The sequence below is a fragment of the Phaseolus vulgaris genome, chromosome 11 (genome assembly GCF_000499845.2).
Source record: "Phaseolus vulgaris cultivar G19833 chromosome 11, P. vulgaris v2.0, whole genome shotgun sequence".
Classification (NCBI taxonomy): Eukaryota; Viridiplantae; Streptophyta; class Magnoliopsida; order Fabales; family Fabaceae; genus Phaseolus; species Phaseolus vulgaris.
In genome coordinates this window covers 33858296-33877983 of record NC_023749.2, presented here as the reverse complement: position 1 = coordinate 33877983, position 19688 = coordinate 33858296, and the positions used below count along the sequence as shown (strand labels likewise).

The following is a 19688-nucleotide window of genomic DNA, read 5'->3' as shown; positions in this document are numbered from 1 at the left end:
TCAAATAAACACTGAACTGCCACTGATGATTTACAACACAGATTTATCAGAATTTATATCTGGGAAACAGGAGCTGAATATAAGTATAATTCAATTTTTTATGATGTAAGTATCTTTACCTATTATTCAATTTACTTTATGTTAAATTATTATTGATTATGCTTTAACTAAAAACTTGTAGGTTTTTGCATAGAGTCTGTATCACTGAGGGGAAGGAAAATATGTATGGATTCTTAGATCCTGCATATACTAATCCCGTTGGACCAAACTCATCTGAGACTCAAGCATACATCACTAACACCCTGGAAAAAGAGGGAAAACAAATTTATTTATGCCCTTATATTAATGAGTAAGTTTAATTATATGTCATCAATTATTATTATTTCATGTTTTAAATATTTACTAACTCTTTTCATTGATGATATAGGCATCATTGGCAGTTACTTGTCTTATCAATGGTTGATAAGACTGCTGTGTGGTTTTGTTCCCTACACAAGAAGATTCCCACAAACTTTAAGGATATCATTGATACGTAAGTACATTATAAACTGAACTTTGTATATGTTACTAATTAACCATCTACTTACGAGGTTTTTTGTATTAACTAGTTCATGGCGTGGATATAACATCCTAAAAGGTCGATCAATTTCAAATAATTTGAACTGGATAAGAATAAAGGTTTGTAATTTTTTTCTTTCTCTATTAACATTGTTTATCAATATTCTAACATATTACTTTTTATTGAATTATAGTGTAATAAACAACCAGGAAGCTATGAGTGTGGCTATTACATTATGCAATGGATGATTACCATTATAAGGCTAGGTGTTAAAACGGGTTGGAAAGAGGTACTATATATGTTAAATCATTTTTATAATTCTTAAACATATATATATATCTAAAAACCAATTTATGTCAACTTTGCAATGCAGTTATTCACAGAAGAAACACCAATGAATGAGGAAGGCATTTCATATGTTAGAGATTCTTGGTCCACATATTTCATAAATTTTTATAACTCTAGCATAGGTAAACAATAGTGGTTTTATTATATGTAATTTGATTACTTGTAAATGTACATTTTGATGATTTCAATTGATTACTATATTTCTGTATTTTTCTGGTTGGGTTTGATCATTATGCAGGTTATTAATTTATATGGTTTATGCACAATACAAACTGCACTTTAAAAAAAAAACACTATTTACAAATGCGGTCATTTACCAAGACCGCATTTGTAAATGTGAATTCCCTATTTACAAATGCGGTCATTTACCAAGACCGCATTTGTAAATGTGATTTATGAATGCGGTTTTTACCAAGACCGCATTCGTAAATCCTAAACCCCTAACCCTCATCCCTCATTCAGAATAATATACAAATGTGATTATTTTAAGTAACCGCATTTGTAAATCTAATTTATAAATGCGGTTCTATGACCGCATTTGTATATGCCCGATTTACGAATGCGTGTTGATCAAATGCGGTTCTATGACCGCATTTGTAAATGTAAAATAGCCGCATTTATTTTACATTTCTGCACTAGTGACCCCTCCATCCATAAGAAGATCCTTAAGAGAAGAACACTTGGGCATGGACTAGAGTATCATTATTTTTCTCCAAGGCACTCATATCTATAAATAGAGTGTCTTGCCTCTTGTAATGACACATTGAATTTTGAGTAAAGAAACTCTATCAGTGAGAACTCCTGAGTGTTTCCGAAATTTCTTATGAGTCTTATCTTGATCAAAGTGTTCTTTAAGTGGCAACTCAATTCTCCATAAGCTTTTTTATCTCTTTCCTTCTTTCCTTTCTTCTTCTGCCATTATTTTGCTCCCTTTGTTGTCTCATTTTATCTTCCTTTTACATTCGGCCAATTATTTTCCTTTGCCTTATTTTAATTATGTGTTCATTATCATCATCATCTTAATTGTGTTTTTGTTTTTTCTCTTTTGAAAAGAACCTTCACACTTACTTAATAACCACTTGGTTAAATTCGTGTCCAATGAAAATCTTCAATGAGTCTCACCATATCTTGCTAAATCAAAACTCATAATCCAAGTAAAAACCTCTAAAAATGTGCAATCCTAAAATCAACTCACATCATGTGCTATCAGAGCATGGTTTAATTGTGCTTAAATTTTTCTGAATTGATATATGCTTTACAATTTCAACACCTTTCAATTCTACCATTATTTTTTTTAGCACCTTTCAATTTTGTCTTTAGTTTCCAGCACCTTTCAATTCTACTTTTACAATTCCTTGTCAATTACAATTTTCTCTTTATATTCATTAAACAATTTAAATTCCGCTTTTTAATTTTGTCTTTTAAATTTTCCATTACCTTTTGCTTAAGTCATATTGTTCTTTGTGTTTTAGGAGTCTTTTTCATTAGACTTTTTTATTTTAATTGTGAAGAACTAAAATCAAATTAGAAACCATGAAATAGCATGAGCTTTTGCTTCCTACGCTGATGTAGGAAATTTTAGGAAATTAGGGAAACTCGAAGAATTGGAAAAAAAAAGGGAATTCCAAATAATGAATGTATTGAGATTAGAGAAAGATAACAAGAATTACAATTGACTTTTCTCTAGATCCCTTAACTAATCTCACAACAGCCTTTATAAAGCTAATTATACATCTCACTACAACAGAAAAAACAGAAAAATAGAGTAACTATAGCTTTGTTATAGAACTATATCTTTGTCCTGTAACAAATCCTTCCCTTTTACAAAATCCTTGTCCTCAAGAATGAAAATATGAAAATTTCTTCTTAAAGTCATAAAAGAATTCCCTAGTAGCATCTTTAGGCAATTAGTGCTTCCATTTGGAAAGGACTTTAGTCACCACTCTATTTTTTCTTTTAACTGTCATGCGATCCAGAATTAGTTATGGTTCTCTTATATTCAGCCCATCTTCAGGAATTGAAGTCGCTGTCATCGCTTCCCCCACATGTCATTTGAGTTGTGAAACATGAAACACATTATGAATTTTAGAATGGAAAGGAAGATGAAGCTGCATGAAATTGACTCACAAAAACTGCATCTCTATCACTTGTAGTAGAGTCAGGAAAACCATGCAGTTTAAACACATTGACAAGAAAAGATTGGGCTACTTCAGTAGTAAGGATGGCTTAAAGACATAAAGTGGGTTGATTTTCTAAGCCTATCCACAACCACATAAATGACATTTTTACCATGTGAAGAAGGCATTCCTTCTATAAAATACATTGTAATATGTTGCCAAATTCTTCCAGGTATAGGTAAAGGTTGCAGTAGTCCTGGAGACACAATTGTATCATATTTACACTATTAAAAAAGTTCACACCGCATAACAAAAGATTTGACATTTTTTGTCATTCCTTTCCAATAAAAGATAGCTTGCAGTTTTTTTAGAGTAGTATCTCTACCTGAATGGCCATCAACAACAGTAGAATGTAACCAAAGAATAATGTCTCTCTTCAAAACTGCATCTTTTCCCACCACCAATCGTCCTTTTCTACGCATAATCCCTTGGTGCCATGTATAATGTCTATAAGTGGATGCCATAAATTGTATATCCCGTATGATTTGTTGTAAGAGAATGTCTTGTGGCCATGACAATGTAATTTTTTCCATCAAGTCAGTGTTAGGAGTAAGGGTAGTGAGAGCCATGTTTTCCATGATATCTTTCTAGATAAAGCATCCGCAGCCACATCTGTATGACCTTGTTCGAATTCAATAGAAAAATCAAACTCCATGAGTTTGACCAACCATTTTTGCTGGAAGGGTGTTGATAAGTGCCTAATTTCAGTAATATTTCATATTAAAATATAGGCACTTATGAGTATTAATTGCTAAAATAAATATAAAATAACCATTAATTTATGAATTTATACATTTATACATTTTTTATGATCTTTAATTGAATAAGAGCATTTTATTCCCAATTTTGATGTTAATTTCAGGTTTCTAGGGAAGAATGATTTTTGGGACTAAAGAGGAATAATATAAGCTAAAAGAAGAGAGTTGGAAGGCCCGAAACGCACAAAAAGAGCAAAAAAAAGTCCTACTCAGTAGCAGAGTATCTCACTCAAGTGAGCAGCGAGAATGCTCCAGTGACGTTTTTGGAAACTGACGCCTTTCTCGCTTAGGCGAGAATGCTTCAGACAAATTGGGATATTTGAGACCAATTAAACCAAGTGAATGTGTGAACCTTAAACGGTTTTGAGAGTTTTTACTAATGAATTAATAGTTGTGGTTGCTTAATTTTTATTTATTGTTACATCATAAAAGAGCATGAAGATGACTGAGGCATTTGTGTTAATTAGGAACCCAAGGCCAAATAGCCAACCTTTATCTTATTAGAATTTCATTTTTTTATATCCCCTTTGGGCCAAGAATTTTTGTTATTATTGCACCCTAACCTTTAATGATATATTTTCCTACCCTTTAGCATGTTTAAGGACGAAGAACGTAGATGTAATACATATAGAAAAGGAAATGGTTGGTTCTGATTATTGAAATCTCAAAAAGTATAAAATATGAAGAATTTATTCCTATTGATTGAAAAACAAAGTTCATGTTGAAAATCATGAATAAGAAAAAAAATATAAAATGATGGAAAATGTTATCTCAAAAGAAAATGGTGATTAGATAACATATATGTTCTCTATAATTGGATTGTAGGTATGTTCTTCTTCTTTAAGATGTGCATTTTTTTATCTGAAAACCCAATATTTTTGGAAGCCCAACCTCATTACAACCATGGAAAAGACCTCAAGATTCATGTTTCTAATATGTTTGTGATAGGAAGATGAAATGAAAAACAACTGTGATTTGTTATGATTCAGTGAAAATAGAGAGAAACACTTGCCTGTGAGCATATGAGAAGTAATTCCTTAATGAATTGTCATTTTATTGTTTTGATTTGATCCTAGATGTTGATTGTATCTATATTTTTCTATATTTTAATTTGAAAGCATCATAAATTTCTAATTTGATTTGTTGTTTAGTGAATTAAGTTGTTTGCTATTTAAATTCAAATATATTCATTTACTTTGTTTGAGGGAAAGCAAGATTCTAAGTTAGGGAGAGTGATAAGTGCCTAATTTTAGTAATATTTCATATTAAAATATAGGCAATTATGAGTACTAATTGTTAAAATAAATATAAAATAACCCTTAATTTATGAATTTATACCTTTTTACATTTTTATGATCTTTAATTCAATAAGAGCATTTTATTCCCAAATTTGGTGTTAATTTCATGTTTCTAGGGAAGAATGGAAATTTGGACTAAAGAGGAATGATATAAGCTAAACGGAGAAAGTTGGAAGGCCTGGAACGCATAAAAAGAGCAAAAAATTCCAACTCAGCACCGTAGTATCTCGCTCAACCAAGTTCATTCTCGCTTGAGCGAGAATGCTCCAGTGACGTTTTCAGAAACTGATGCCTTTCTCGCTCAAGCGAGAATGCATCAGAAAAATTGGGCTAGTTTTATGTTTTATCAAGAAGCCCATCTGTGTGACGTAGGAAGTCGCCAAACCCTAGCAAATTATGTTAAATAGGGGGGTAGAGGTTTAACCCTAGTGTGCCAAATTGAGAGGAAAACATCCTTAAGTGGTTTGTAACTAATTGGGAGAATAGAAGGTGCTAGAATATGAGTCGCTAATTCTACCATTTAGGATTGGGAGTAAATATGGTGCGGCTAGGGTATTGACATTGGTCAATGTCGCACCATCATCCTACATTCTAGAAGGTAGGTTAAGCTTCTTACCCTAAAGGACTCACATAGGCCCAATTTGATAACTACATCTCCTATTTATGCTATATGGACCTACTCTAGCTTATTATACTATTTGGACCCCTCAAGTGAACCCAAATTATTTACAACATATTATATCTTTGAAGAAGACTAGAAGGAAGAATAGTTGGTGCTCTGGTTTATGCCCATCTTCTCTGGTTGGGTCCATAAGATTCTTGGTGGGGTCTTGAATTGTTTGCTGAGATGACTACTCCCCATGTGCTTTGTCCTTTGCTTCCTTGGTCATCTTCATAGCTACTTGGTTTGTATCATCACCTTAGAGAGGGAAGAACAGCATGTTACTGACCTAGAGGACCTACTCGCCACAATAGTAAGGTACAATCTGAAGCTAAATCCTGATAAATGTGTGTTTGGAGTTGAAGTAGAAAATTTCTCGGTTTCTTGTTAATTGAGAGAGGTATAGAGACGAACCTGGATAAATGTACGACGATCATAGAAATGAGATGTCTGGCTAATATGAAGGAAGTGCAACAGTTAATCGAGCGCATGGTCGTCCTGTCTTGTTTCTTATCAGCCAGTGAAGATAAAGGGTATCCTTATTTCCAATGCCTTAAGAAGAATAATCGTTTCGCATGGACTAATGAATGTGAAAAGGCTTTTTTCAAACTAAAGGAATACCTAGTTAGTCTTCCAGTTCTAGGTAAACCGACTCTGGGAATTCCTATTCGTCTATATTTTTCAATAACAGATCGAGCTACCAGCTCGGTTATTTTGCAAGAGCATAAGAAGTACTAAAATCCAGGTTCTACAAGGAATAGAGGTTTGGTATCAAGCTATCGAAAAAGATGATCTAGCTGTGGTGTTCACAACTCAGTGACTTCGTCATTACTTTCAAAGCTTCACTATGATTATAATGACCGACCTGCCCATCCGTAAGGTTCTGCAAAAGCCTAACATTGCAGGTTGGATGGTTCGTTGGACGGTTAAATTGTCTGAGTTTGACATACAGTACGAACCACGAGGGCCAATTAAAGGCCAGGTATATGCAGGTTTCATGGTAGAGCTTTCATCCAAGGACTTTCAGTTTGACCCTAATGATTTTCGATGGGTCCTTCCGGTGGATGGGTCTGCCAACCTACAAGGGAAGGGAGCAGAGCTAGAGTCATTTTAGAAGGACCAAATGGGATTTTAATCGAGCAGACTACTAAATTAGCATTTAAGGCGAGGAACAACCAAGTTGAGTACGAGGCCTTGATAGCAGAAATGTTGTTGGCAAAGGAGTTGGGAGTTCAACGCTTGTTGGCGAAAAGTGACTCACTGCTCGTAATAGAGCAAGTCACAGGCGAGTATCAGGCAAATGACCCACAACTAGCCTCATACCTCAGGTATGTCAAGATCCTAATAGCAGCTTTCTCTGCATCTGACCTTGTTCATGTCCCAGAGAACAAAATTCTCGAGCGAACCTGTTGTCTAAGTTGGCTAGCTCGGGAAAAGGAGGTCGATAGAGGTCGATAATCCAAGAGACCTTGAAATCGCCTAGGACAACCACAGAGGAGCTATCTAAAGTTGACCACTTGGAGTTCTTGCAGATCAACCCAAAACAAGGGAGAAGACATCGATCGATGATCCAAGAAACGTTCAAAGTCCCAAGAATAACCATTCATGAACTTCCCGAAGATGAACATTCTGAGTTTATGCACATTAGAACTGAACATACTTGGCTAACACCTTACAAATGGTATCTCGCTGATGGATTACTTCCCTCCGAGCCCGCAAAGGCCAAAATTATCAAGAGGGACGCAGGTCGTTATATCCTGAAAATTGGGAACCTATTTAGTTATGGTTATACTCATCCACTCCTAACCTGTGTAACTGGAGACCAATGTACCCGAATAATGTCTGAGCTTCACGAGGGTGTTTCTGGCAGCCACATCGGTGGACGAGCCCTCTCGTTGAAAATCATTTGAGTAAGGTACTATTGGCCGACGATGAAGGAAGATTGCGGGAAATATGTCCAGCAATGCGAACAATGTCAGGAGCACGCTGATTGGTGCCATGCACCAGCCGAGGAGTTGTAATCAATTTACAGCCCATGGCCTTTCCATACGTGAAAGATAGACATTTTGGGCCCTTTCTCTTTGGCCATACACCAGATGAAATACCACATCGTCGCCATCGAGTACTTTACTAAGTGGATTAAAGTTGAACAGGTTGAACATATAACTACTCACAAAGTCCAGCATTTCGTATGGAAGAACATTGTATGCCGCTTTGGAATTTCGAGGCCCTTAGTATCCAACAATGGAACCCAATTTGCAAGCCAACAATTGGGAAAGTTGTGCATAGAGCTTGGGATAAAGCAAATCTTTGCCTCGGTAGAACACCCACAAGCAAATGGGAAGGCCGAGTCGGCCAACAGGGTCCTGCTGAGAGGACTGAAGAGAAAACTGGAAAAGGCGAAAACAAATTGGTTAGAATAAATTCCAAGAATTTTGTGGTCTTATCACACCACCCCACAATCAACAACGAAGAAAACGTCATTCAGTTTAGTATATGGGTTGGATGCCATGATACTAGTGGAAGTGCAAGAAAATTCTCCTAGATTCCAAAGATTTGTCGTTGAAGAAACCAATGAAGGAAGAATGAACTTAGATTTGCCGGAAGAGGCACGTGATCACGCCCGTATAAACTCGGAAGCCTTAAAGAGAAAGGTGGAAGTGAGGCACAAGACCAAACAAAACCTCGGCAGTTCAAGGTTGCCGACTTGGTCATGAGGAAGGCCCACCCCTATCAGATCGAGAACAAGTTGTCTCCGAAGTGGACTGGTCCATTATGTGTGGTCGAGGTACTCGGAAGCGGCGCATATAAATTGGAAACCCTAGATGGAGGAGTCATCCCACGAATGTGGAATGTGGCAAATCTCAAGTTTTATTTCAGTTAAGAAGCCTAGATTTTCATTTCTTTCCTTTGAACACTATGTTTTTGTTTGAGGTGACACATTTTTCCCTCGAAAGGGGTTTTTTTAAATGATGTCACCCAATAATAATTTGTTCTTTGGAGAGATGTGTGAAATAAGTTAAATTGAATTGATTTAAACGGGTGATGTTGTCCGAGATGACGCATTGTAAGACAACCTGACTTGGGACAAATGCCGAGTATAGACGCCGTGTGAGATAAGTTAACTCGAAACATTGTGTAGCAACCCGAGGTGGCACATGGTAAGATGACCTAACTCGGAACGAATGAAGTCATTCGAGTATAGGCGCCATGTGAGATGAATTAGTTTGAACAGATTAATTATCTGATTTGGCACATGGTAAGACGACCTAACTCAAAACGAATGAAGTCACCCGGGTACAGATGCCCTGTGAGATGAATTAGTTTAAACAAATGAATTACCCGAAATAGCGCATGACAAGACGACCAAGCTCGGAGTCGATACAATTATCCGAGTAGGCGCCTTACAAGGTGAGATAACCTGGAGTAGATGTAGTACTCACACTGTAAGACAACCCAACTCGTGGGAAAATGTAGTCGAAGATCATCATCCGACCAAGCCCGACCTTAAAATATTCCAGAAAATTCATGACGGTGTACCCTTTGCTTGGCTCATGAAATGGAAGGTTGCTTTGTCAACAAGAAGGATGTAAATCATAAAAAAGGTTAGTCTCTTCATTGAGAGAAAGTTTTGTTGCTTTCTGCATTTAGTTTCATCGAAGTTAACAATACCCTATTATGTTCAGGGTGTGAGGTCAGCTCGATTGACAAAACATTTTTTCTTTTCCCATGTTCAAACGCTACAATCCCATATAGGCTAATCACGTAGTACCATGATAGTCACGCTATGTTTAAACGTGAAATCATCTTGTATGGCAAAGCGTTTGGACACACATTCATGCACTATACATAAAACCTTTAGTTCCAAAATAAATAACATGTTTATAATTTCTACGTTTCAAAATGCTAAATGAACATTGGTGAAGAATTTCAGTGTCCAGCAAGTTCGAAGAACAAAGATAAGAAGTAGATACATTCCATAATAGTTTGAATTAAGAGTCCCCACTAACTTTTCATCAACCACGGTTTTTCTCGAGTCTAGATCTGAGAAGTCTATGGTGGGGTGGACAACAGTTGCCTGCTCCAAAGCAATTTTGAATCCAACGAGGTAGGATTGGGTGGCATCCTCTTTAAAAGAGTCGGTGATCTTGGAAAAATCTTCTTCTTTGTGAGTCGTCTCTTTCTTCAGGTCTTCAATCTCGTTTGAGAGTTTTCTCTTCTCTTCGGCCAAGCTTAGTCCCTCTTGGGTCTTGTCGGCCAAAGCCACACCCAAACTATTAGCTTCATTCTTGAGACGTTCAACTTCTTGCCGAAATCCACCCAAACGGTTAACTTCAGCTCAGAGGCATTCCACTTCTTGATGAAGTTTAATATCTCCTTAATCCTTTGGTCATCTCTTCTTTTCCGATCTTTCACCTTGACGTTGACTAGGCAAGTCAAAGAAAATGCTTGATCGAGGAGTTTCTCGACATCATGACGAAGGTGATCTTCGTCATGCTCCATCAGTCTAACCTTATCTTCACCAAGCAAGAACATTGACTCACCAAGCGCTAGAATGTTGAAGTCAGGGTCCCATAAGCTCTTCTTCTGCGAGCTTTCAGCCTCGCACTCTTGGATGGTTATAACCTCATGATTAGGGGCTCGACCATCCGAGTGTAAATGGTCGGTACGAGAAGCTACCTCTAGTCTCTTTCTTTTGAAGACAAGACCTGAGGTGGTCTGCTTGTCCTGATCAGATTGGACCCGAGCAGCACCAACTGAAGCTTTCCTCTTTTGCAATAAAGAATCCTTGTTCATGCTCGCAGATGCCCTCATTTTTCTGGTACGCTTGGCCAACTCGACCTTCCTGATGTTAGAAAGCATGTTATCTGGAAAAATAAACAAATACTTAGAGATCTTAGAGTAAGTTTTCTTTTCAAGGGCGAGAAGGGAGATATACCGATATAGGCTTTGAGAGCACTGCAGAGATATTTCTTTTTCAAAAGTGTTGGCGTGTCGAAGACGATCTTGAGATCTTCCAACAATTCACAGATGCCTTAGTCCCTTGGGGACAGGTCTTCCAAGCGTCGAGCACTGTAGAACCAAGGATTGGGTGTCCAGTACAAAGGGAAGCCGTCTAGTAGGGACAGATCTCCTGCCGAGGCACATACTTTGATGAAACGATTTTTAAAGTTTTTATAAGATGATTGGAAGAGGGTAAGCAGACCTCTCCTAGAGGCATCATTCAAAGAAACCCACAACTGGTGACTAGAATATTTGAGTTCGATGAAATAAAGGAAGACTTCTACAGTCAGTGAAATGTCGAGTTGGGAACACAAAATTATGAAACCTCATATGAACGCCCAACTATTGGGATGTAGTTGGGCATGTGCCACGTTGATCTCAGTTAATAGCTCTTTTTTTATGATTGACAAGGGAAGGCGAAGTAGGACCTTAGGGAAAAATGTGCCGTTGAAAAAGAAAAATAGTCCGTCAAGATCCGATGACTTATCATTACATATGGGCTCTCCTTCCCTACACTCTACTACTTTCACTAAACTTTCATGTTTTTTTCTTAGACAACTTCCTGATTCCCTAAGCTCTCTAATTTTAAAAGGGTGGTATAAACAGAGGTCTCTTTAAGAAGTTCCTGTGTTGCCCAGGGATAAGTAGAACTATAATCCATCTTCGAAGACAACTAAAGCATAAACAGAGATAGAATACGAACACAGTTCAGGACAAGGCACACACAGAATGAATCGAATCGATGTAATACTAAGATGCATTTCTTAAGGTAAAGTCAATAAAATAAATGATAATCACCCAGTGAAATTAAGTGGATAAAACATACCTGGTTTTCCGGTGAGAGACGACGGTGTGAGTTGGCACGAAGAAGGAAAGAGAAGTTTTTTGAACGGAAGAAAGCTCGAGCAAGTGATGAGTTTGGAGAGAAAGAGAAATATATATTCGAAAAAGGGAAGGTGAAATGGTAGGATTTTCCCACCTTCGACGCGAGTGCCACGTGTACGCTCCATATTTAGTAAGGTAAAATGTTTTGTCATGAGACGTTTCGATAATCGCACCCCAGCTACCCCTGAGAGAAATTTCATTTCAACCGTCGGTGCAAAAGAGCCTCTTCACCTCGTAAAGCTCTGCTTGAGCCTGAAAGGTTGTGTATTGGTCGGACGTGCTCGGGTCATCGACCCAAGCACTTAAGTGTAATAGGTCGGTTAGATAGGCCCATTTGGGAGATTCCTAGCTCGACCTATGCTGAATAACGTGCCCAATGATGTGTCATGAGGTCGGTCCAGGTCTTCAACAGTCCATACTAAAAGGGTAATTAAAAACAAAACGACATGGTGAATAACTGAAGTAGTTACGCATATATATATTTCAATGTAAATAAAAGTTGTTAGGAATAATGTTGCATTGTACTAAAAAAGTAAAGGTATACATTAACGGAATATCCTTGTTGATGAAATTGTTGAAGGAATGTCTATAAAAGGGTTTAAGACCCTGAGTAAAGGTAAGTTTTTCTGAGAACTCTAGACTGATATAAATTTTATAGTTTGAATGCTCTCACTGACTTATAGTCGAAGTGTGATCAACCGGTAGAGTCCCCATTCGTCACAAAGCGCTAGCATGTCGGTTTAATAATACCCAACAAAGTTGCTTCAACTCAGAGTCCACTTTCAAGTCCGACCAAAGTCAGCAAGCGAGAACAATTATATACAAAATAATTTTAATTATTTAAATATATAAAATAAATTTTATTTTAGAATAATTTCTATAAAAAATTATTTTAAGAACGTGATCCTTAATTAGTTAAATAAGAAACATATTAAAAAAATTTAAAAACGCTACAAAAGTCCTTGTAAATAACACTACAAGAAAACAAGGATTTAGCGTGGGTAAAAAACGGACGTAAAACGCCAAAAACGGACGCATATGCGTTGGCCACAGCTCCGACGAAAAAACCTTGGAAGCAAATGACAACTAGCGTGTGCCAGCGAGTTGGACGCACGTTGTGTGGGTCAAGCCCATGCAAATCGAATAATCTGAGTGGACGCACAAGCGACGCATATGCGGCGGCTTATGCGTGGGCCAAACCCACGCAGAATCGCTATGCGTCGGGTTTCGCCGACGAAAATGGAAAAAAAAAAGAAAAAGAAAAGATATATATATATATATATATATATATCAGAATTTGCATGGGCCTAGCCCATGCAAAAGTCGACGCATGTTAAAAAAAAACTGGTGTGGGCCTTGGCCGACGCATAAAGAGAAGGAAAAAAAAAGCAATTTATTTTGTTTTCTAACTTGTTTACTTGTAAAAAATAAATACCAACCAAATCACATTCAGACTATCATTCACAATACATCCACAAACACATCCAAAGTACAAAAATAATACAAATAGTTAAACAAATTCTTTGATCCATTCAAATATTCAAAATGATATGAATACTTAAAAAAATATTACAATTAAAATTGTACTTTATTAATCCAAAATCTAATAATCAACTATATTCCATGATTCTAAGTTAATTTTATATACTATCACGAAATGACTCATATTTCTCAAATTGCTTATGATACTCTCTTTCGGTCTTTAAAATGAATTTCTTAGTTCAGTCTCTTACCTTGACAATGGACTAGGGTTATTAACTTATAATCCAAAATGTAATCATGAACTCTATTCCATGATTTTAAGTTCATTCTATATCACACCTAGTCGAAATTTACTTATTTATGTTACATTTATTAAGAACTAAGTCTACTAAAATTACTATGTCAAAGACCTATTATTTAGTACATTGGAAAGCTGTATTAACACACTTATAAGGAATATTGCATGTGTCATCTCGTCACTTAAAACTTACTATATTATTATGTGCTTCAGTTGGAAAACATCAATTTCTTTTCGAGATCATACTCAGTAACTATAACAATGACATTTATAAAGCATGTAGTCAATTTTGGAACACTTTGGATATTTTAGCAATCTAACAATTAAGAATAAGTTACTTACTCACGTATTTAGTCTTAACATGTTTGTATCATATACATTTTCGCTAATTCTTTAAGATGATCTTATGTTTCATTTATGAGAAGTAACATCTTTAAAATTACAATGGATATCAAAATAGAATTCCTAGTTCATTCATCCATTGCATACATATAACATTTACATTTATTTAAGTTAGTAATCAAAAGTTTTATCTACCTTTTTTTTTCTTAAGCCAAATAAAACATTTTTACATAAAATTGATTCTCTATTTTTAAATACATATTACATATTACATTTTGCATTAATTAATTACTTCATCTTGAATTTATATTCTTAAATTTATGTATATTTTATATAATATTTACAAAATTTAAATAAGCAAATTTTTACTATTTTTTAATCAATTATTATTTTTCTACATGTTTTCAAATCTTTATAACCTTTTTAAGATAACTTCTTTTAAATAATTTCAAAATTAAACACTTCATCAATTTAATAAATTTAATTTAACTAATTTATATCATTATTTCAAAAATAAAATATTTATGACAATATATAAATCAAATAAATTTAAAATAAATAATCTTTAAAATAATAAATTATTTTATATAACATTTAAATAATTTAAATATGTCTTTTCTTTTATTCAATTAATTTTAAATCAAACACTTAATTAATTTAATAAATTTAATTTAACTAACTTATATTAAAAATTTAAAAATTAAATAATTTATTATAATATTAAAGAAATAATTTTAAAATAAATACAATAAAGAATTAAATATTAAAATATTTCTTATACTGTTATACATTAAATAAATTTAAATAAATAAATTTTAAAAACCTAAAATATAAACATGCGTGGGCCGTGATCGACGCAAGCCGACGCATACATTACAGTATGCGTGGGCCGTAGCCGAAGTAAAATGGATTTTTAAAAAAAATAAAAGTAAATCATTAGGTACGTGGATTTTCCGTCTGTTTGGCTGACGATATTTGTGTCCACAGTTGGCCCACACAAATATTTGACAGCTAAATCCTCGTTTTCTTGAGGTGAAATACACCGCAATAAAAATTAATTGTATACCAATCACCATTAATGTTATTACAAAAACTGGTATTCTTTAATGTCCCAAATATCCATTGTTTGTATTGAATTATGTTTATCACCTCCAAAGTAATTTAAGAAAAATACCTCTTTTATATTAAAAAATTATTTATTCCTTAAAAATCCTAAATTTTTCTGCAAGAGTCAATCAAAATATAAAAAAAATACTAATGAAACAAACAGGTTAAAAATAAATAAAAAACAAATTAAATTAAATAGATTTATGTTGGCGTAAATTTATGCTACCGAATCCTCAGTGATGAAATAATATAAAATAAATATTGATAATAATTTATGCACTAAGGTTTTGAGAATTAAATCTTATATATCTCAGTCTTTAGATTCATATGAATACTTTTTAATTTAAGGTATTTTTTCTCTCCATATATATATATATATATATAAGTACTTTATCCATAAAACGCATGGATTTATTAAAATTAAAAAAAATCAATTATAATATTAAGAAAAGAAATTAAAATACAATTTTGAAATACACTATCATTCCTGCAATTAATAAGATATTTATGTAATTAATAATAAATGAAAGTTGAAATTAGATGTAAAAATAATAATTTGAATTAATAGGTATGAAATTTTCTACACCTAAATAACATATAAAAATATTTTTGTTTCTGTAACTGTCAAATTTTATTTAAGTGTTGACTACCTGAAATATAAAGTCAATATATTTGAAATAAGTCACTACATAGCATTTAAACAATAAAGTTGTAAAAGCAAATTGACAAACAAAAGCACATACATTTGTAGAATGTAAATATCAAAATATACATGTATCACTTTTGAATACATGAAATTATTGAAAAAATAAATTTGAAACAAAAAATATAAGATCAATCAATAAAGAAGTCGTAAAATATATCCAAAAAATGTGTTCTAAAATAACAAACTCAGAGGAAGTATAACATATAACACATAGAAAAGGAAATTTCTACCTATTAATTTCAACACTGAAAATTGATCAGATTCATTCACATAACTTGCAACTGGCAAAACATAATAAAACCAACAAACAATACCAAGTAAAATAGATTGAACCAACAAACAATACCAAGTAAAATAGATAGATGTTTTTCTTTAGTTGTCATAACTTGAAATACTTATTTTGTCCTTTTTTTATATTATTGATTTACTTTTAATTATTTTTAAAAATAAAGAAAATAATAAAACATAAATACTCTTCCACTTAAAATAATTACAGACTCCTTATTATAATATAATTACGATTGGTCCTTTATTAATGAAAATTTAAAATTTATATAATTTTTAACATTATTTTATTCAAAATGATAGAGTGTACATTAAATATAAAATATAATAGTACATAACTCTTCATTTAAATAAATATACGAAATTAAAATTAATATAAATATGAAATTTTAACTTATTAAAATAAAATAGTATAATAAGAAAGTGCAAAACACTGAATCACAATGCCGCTATATTTTCGCTGGCGAGTGTTATCAGTTTCAACGTTAAAAACGTTGTATATAATTATCATTAAAAAAATACTTACACTATTTTATCCTTAACCTCTCACCTCTCACCCCTCAGTCAAGATATAAGAAAAATAGATTCTCCATAATTAAGGAGGTTCAAAATCTTCATTTCAAATCATGTCACAACAATCTTATTGGTAAAAGCATGTCTTATTAACAAATAGTGCAAAAACAAAAAATTGAACAGCAATTAAAACATTAATAATGTTATCTTATGAAATTATAAAGGGTGTTGACAGTAAAGTGAACGCATCCACTTTCCACACCAAAAAGGCATTTGATATTTTGGTCATTCGACTTGTCAACAATTATGTTAGATTCACTTCAAATTTTAGTAAAATAAATTCATAATAAATAATTATATTGAAATGATTGATCATTATCTAAATAAGATTTAAGGAAATATTAGATTTTTTTATCGAAAGAAATCATAGAAAATTTGTAAATAGACACAATGATTGTAACAACTATGACCAAAATATAATCTCTAACTTAAAGTGTCTTTAGAATACCACCCCTTTGCCTATCTAAAAGACGGAAAGAACCGAAGAGCGAAGAAAATGTCTAAAAAAACTTGACAGAGAATATCTATTTGAGTTTCATAATAAATGTTTCCTTACTAATTCGACAAATCAAGAGAAGAAAATCAAGAGATGAAAATCAAGATAAGAAAATCAAGAGAATAAAATCAAAAGAAAATCAAGAGAAGAAAATCTGTTGAACTTTACTCCCACAATTCGACAAATCAAGAGAAGAAAACACACACATCCATAATAAGAAGAACTATATAAGAAGAGGGATTAGTAGAATCCAACAGAAACAAATAACACTTTCTCTGCTCTCACGACACTGTTCAACCAAGAGAACTTTGAAGAACCATTTTCTTCTTCAATGCGACCACCGCGGAAGACGGTGAATTTCCGCCACGGCGACAAGGTGGAGGTGTGCATCAACGAGGAGGGCTTCCTCGGCTCCTACTACCTCGCCACGGTTGTGTCGCGCCTCGACAACGGCCTCTACATCGTCCGCTACGACACGCTGCTCGAGGACGACGAGTCTCAGCCCCTGACCGAGACCCTCTTCCCCAAAGAGCTCCGCCCCAAGCCTCCGCGCCTAACCGCTACCTCCTCCTTCGCCCTCTACCAACGCGTCGACGCCTTCGACAACGACGGGTGGTGGGTTGGCGAGATCTCCGGCAAGGTCGACAACCGCCATTACTATGTTTATTTCTCCACCACTCACGAGGAGATCGTGTACCCCGCCTCCGCAATTAGGGTTCACCAGGAGTGGCTCAACGGCCAATGGATTCGCTCCAATTGATCAATTCACGTTTCAGTTGATGAATTGCCGTAACTAATGGTAGATAGGTATCGTGTTGTTCGTTTTAATTTCAACTTGTAACAGAATGGAACATGTTCACTGTGCCTTTTGTTGTTCATACTTGTAATTCCACTTCCTTACATCGTATGTCATGTCGTATAAAATCTTTTGCTTCAACTCCAAACTCAGTTCAGTTCTTGTCTTTTCTTGTTTTCATTTTTCTTAATCCTGGGTCTTTGATAGCGTTTTTTATAGGTTGTGTTAGATTTTATTGGTCGGAACCTGGAGATCCCAGGGCTGATTTTGGTGGTTTGTTGGAAATAAATTTTCTAGAGAAAGACAATCAGTTAAATTGTTAGTTGTATGCAGTTATGCACAGTGTTCTCACCTTTTGGTGTTGATTAGAAAGGAATAGGAAATGATGGTTCATTTGTAGTTTGGTTACCCTCTTTTCTTTTCTTTTTTTCTTTTTTTTCTTTTTTTTCTCTTGATGAGTATATACTGGATGTTTGGTAAGTGTCACATGAAGGAAAATGATGACAAGGATTTCACTGTCAACGAAATAAATGAGTTAATAAACAATAAATGCAAATTTAACATCCATTTAATAAATTTTAAGAACTAAATTACAAATCAACTACACGATTATAAATTCAGAATTTATTATACGTGCATAAACTAAATCATTAATTGACTGACCCTTTCTCTATATTTTTTAGTTATCAGAATTTTTTGGTTATCTATCAAATATTATATTAAATAATGTTTTTTTGTTATTTTTTCAATTATTTTATTTACCTTAAAAAAAATATAAAAAGAGGAGCAATATTCATAAATTGGGGCGTCCCTTGAGCGGTATGGGTGGGGCACGCTCGTCCACCGCACGCTCCCCTGCTTGTTGCAAATCTATGCGCAATTTCTCATTGGTTGTGCACAGTTCTTCGATGTCTGCACGTGACGCGGCAATCTCAACCCTAGATGCTGCCACTGCTTCTTGGAGGGCGCGCATGGTCTCCAAGAGTTGTTGCATGGTAACGTTGTCCCCTCCAGCGGGCGCAGCACCTGGGGGCACAGTAGATCCTTGTCTCGTACTCCTCATATCGTTGGTAAGAACTCTTAATATGATTGTGAGTGGGACCTTGTTTTAACGAGCCCCACGGTGGACGCCAAGGTTGACTCGCTTCTCTGGTTGACTCGAACGGCAGCCTTTGGCCCTCCTATCTCCGCCTGAGAATCGCACTTCCTTGATCAAAGAATCTCTCACCTGTAAAGACAAAGGGCGCCTTAACGACCGTTTGCACTCTGACGCTCAAGTCAGTCTTAGGGCAAAGAAACACCAAGTGTATAAAGTAGTTTCAGTCTTAGAAACTGTGTACCTTGTTAGGGCTATTAGCACCCTCTGTATAGGTTGAAACTAGGGTTTACCTCTGTGTTGTTACCCTTGTCTAAGGTTCATTGGGGAACGTCCTTGCGCCGCTATTTACATAATCTTAGCGTATCTGGCACATAGAACTTCCCTTGACTGGAGCGCAAGGACTAACAGAGTGGCTGCCTGGGTACCAACTTGTGCACCTAATCTCTGGCGTCATCTATTTCTGCGAGTGCTCTAAGTATTCATGTGCCATGCATGCAGCTTCCCCTGGAAACCCTAACCCTAATGGGCCTTAGCGCCTCCAATATTGTTTACTCGTCTCGCGCCTGTATGCGCTATACACACCACGTGCACGGATCCCTCGTTACTTAGGCTTCCCTCTTATCTGATGTTTAACTGATGACTTAGTATAATTCTGGGACCCATCTTACGTGGTCCAATATAACTGTTCAGATCGTCGACATCTGGTTTCTCCCTTTTCTGGCGAGATCTGATCTCGATCTCCAACGTCGATGTCTATGGTACCGATGTCCGAAGACTGACCAATACCCTGATAGGTGCGTCTAGGGCCCTCCTT

The 19688-nt window shown here is 35.0% G+C and overlaps 2 protein-coding genes across 2 annotated transcripts; both read left to right on the top strand.

Annotated features, from left to right (window-relative positions):
- On the top strand, window positions 1-1190 carry LOC137805671 (uncharacterized). The gene is made up of 6 exons (XM_068605612.1): window positions 1-105; window positions 182-349; window positions 428-532; window positions 609-678; window positions 753-848; window positions 1146-1190. Exons 1-6 carry the CDS (start codon window positions 26-28, stop codon window positions 1188-1190), a joined length of 564 nt encoding a protein of 187 aa, XP_068461713.1. The 5' UTR covers window positions 1-25.
- A 16120-nt stretch (window positions 1191-17310) lies between these two features.
- Window positions 17311-17739, top strand: LOC137805664 (protein AGENET DOMAIN (AGD)-CONTAINING P1-like). Its single transcript, XM_068605605.1, has one exon. The coding sequence runs from the start codon at window positions 17311-17313 to the stop codon at window positions 17737-17739; it is 429 nt and encodes a 142-aa protein (XP_068461706.1).
- The last annotated feature ends 1949 nt before the right edge of the window (window positions 17740-19688 follow it).